General features: G+C 62.8%; 1 protein-coding gene across 1 annotated transcript in view; it reads right to left on the bottom strand.

Moving 5' to 3' along the window:
* SYT7 (synaptotagmin VII) overlaps nucleotides 1-650 on the bottom strand; it is a gene marked incomplete at both ends in the record, with an annotated part of 1,747 nt that overhangs the window by 719 nt on the left and 378 nt on the right. The window contains one exon of the mRNA XM_009580865.1: nucleotides 170-339. Within this exon, the coding sequence (XP_009579160.1) occupies nucleotides 170-339 (170 nt within the window). The remainder of the gene's footprint in view (nucleotides 1-169; nucleotides 340-650) is intronic.

The raw sequence follows: 650 nt of genomic DNA, 5'->3' as shown, positions 1-650 counted from the left end.
GATTTGGGAAGAGAAACCTCTCCATCGGATGTCGAACCTTCTTGCAAAGCAGAAAACGTCCCTGTTGGGGTAGCAAGAGGGTGGTGGTCCCATTGGGACACCACAGGGACGGGGGTAGCCTCCCCTCGAGGACTGTCCCCAGGGGTAGGGAGGGGGACCAGGGCCTTACGCTGCCGTCGCTGCACGGCTTCAGGTCCTTCCAGAAGGTCTGCATCTGGGTGAGGTCCACCTTGTTGAGGGGGATGGACACCTCCCCGATGGGGTCGTTGCGGCTGAAGCGGTCGTAGTCCAGGACCTGGAGGTACAGCACCCGCTGCACCACCTTCTCGTAGGGGAACCCTGTGCCAGAGACAGAGGGGATGGGGAGCTGCCGCGGCCATGCCAAGCAGCACCCGGTGCTGGTGCCACCCTGCCTTGCCCGTGCTGATGGGGAGATGTTGGCACCAGGCAGTGGATGGGGAGCAGATGACAGCATGGGGCACCTCTCGTGGCTTCGGGCCACCGCGATGGCTGGTAGCAGATTAATTCCCCTGTGTGCACCCACCCGTGGGTGCCTGCTGAGGGGAGAAGGAGCCCCCCACTCTGTCCCCTTCATGGGACGCAGAGCAAACACCTCCAACCTGGTGTTGATGGCTTGGCCAACCCATCTC

Source organism: Fulmarus glacialis, unplaced genomic scaffold (assembly GCF_000690835.1).
Source record: "Fulmarus glacialis isolate BGI_N327 unplaced genomic scaffold, ASM69083v1 scaffold41066, whole genome shotgun sequence".
Classification (NCBI taxonomy): Eukaryota; Metazoa; Chordata; class Aves; order Procellariiformes; family Procellariidae; genus Fulmarus; species Fulmarus glacialis.
Note: the sequence above shows the minus strand (reverse complement) of the source record. Positions and strands in the feature narration are given on the sequence as shown.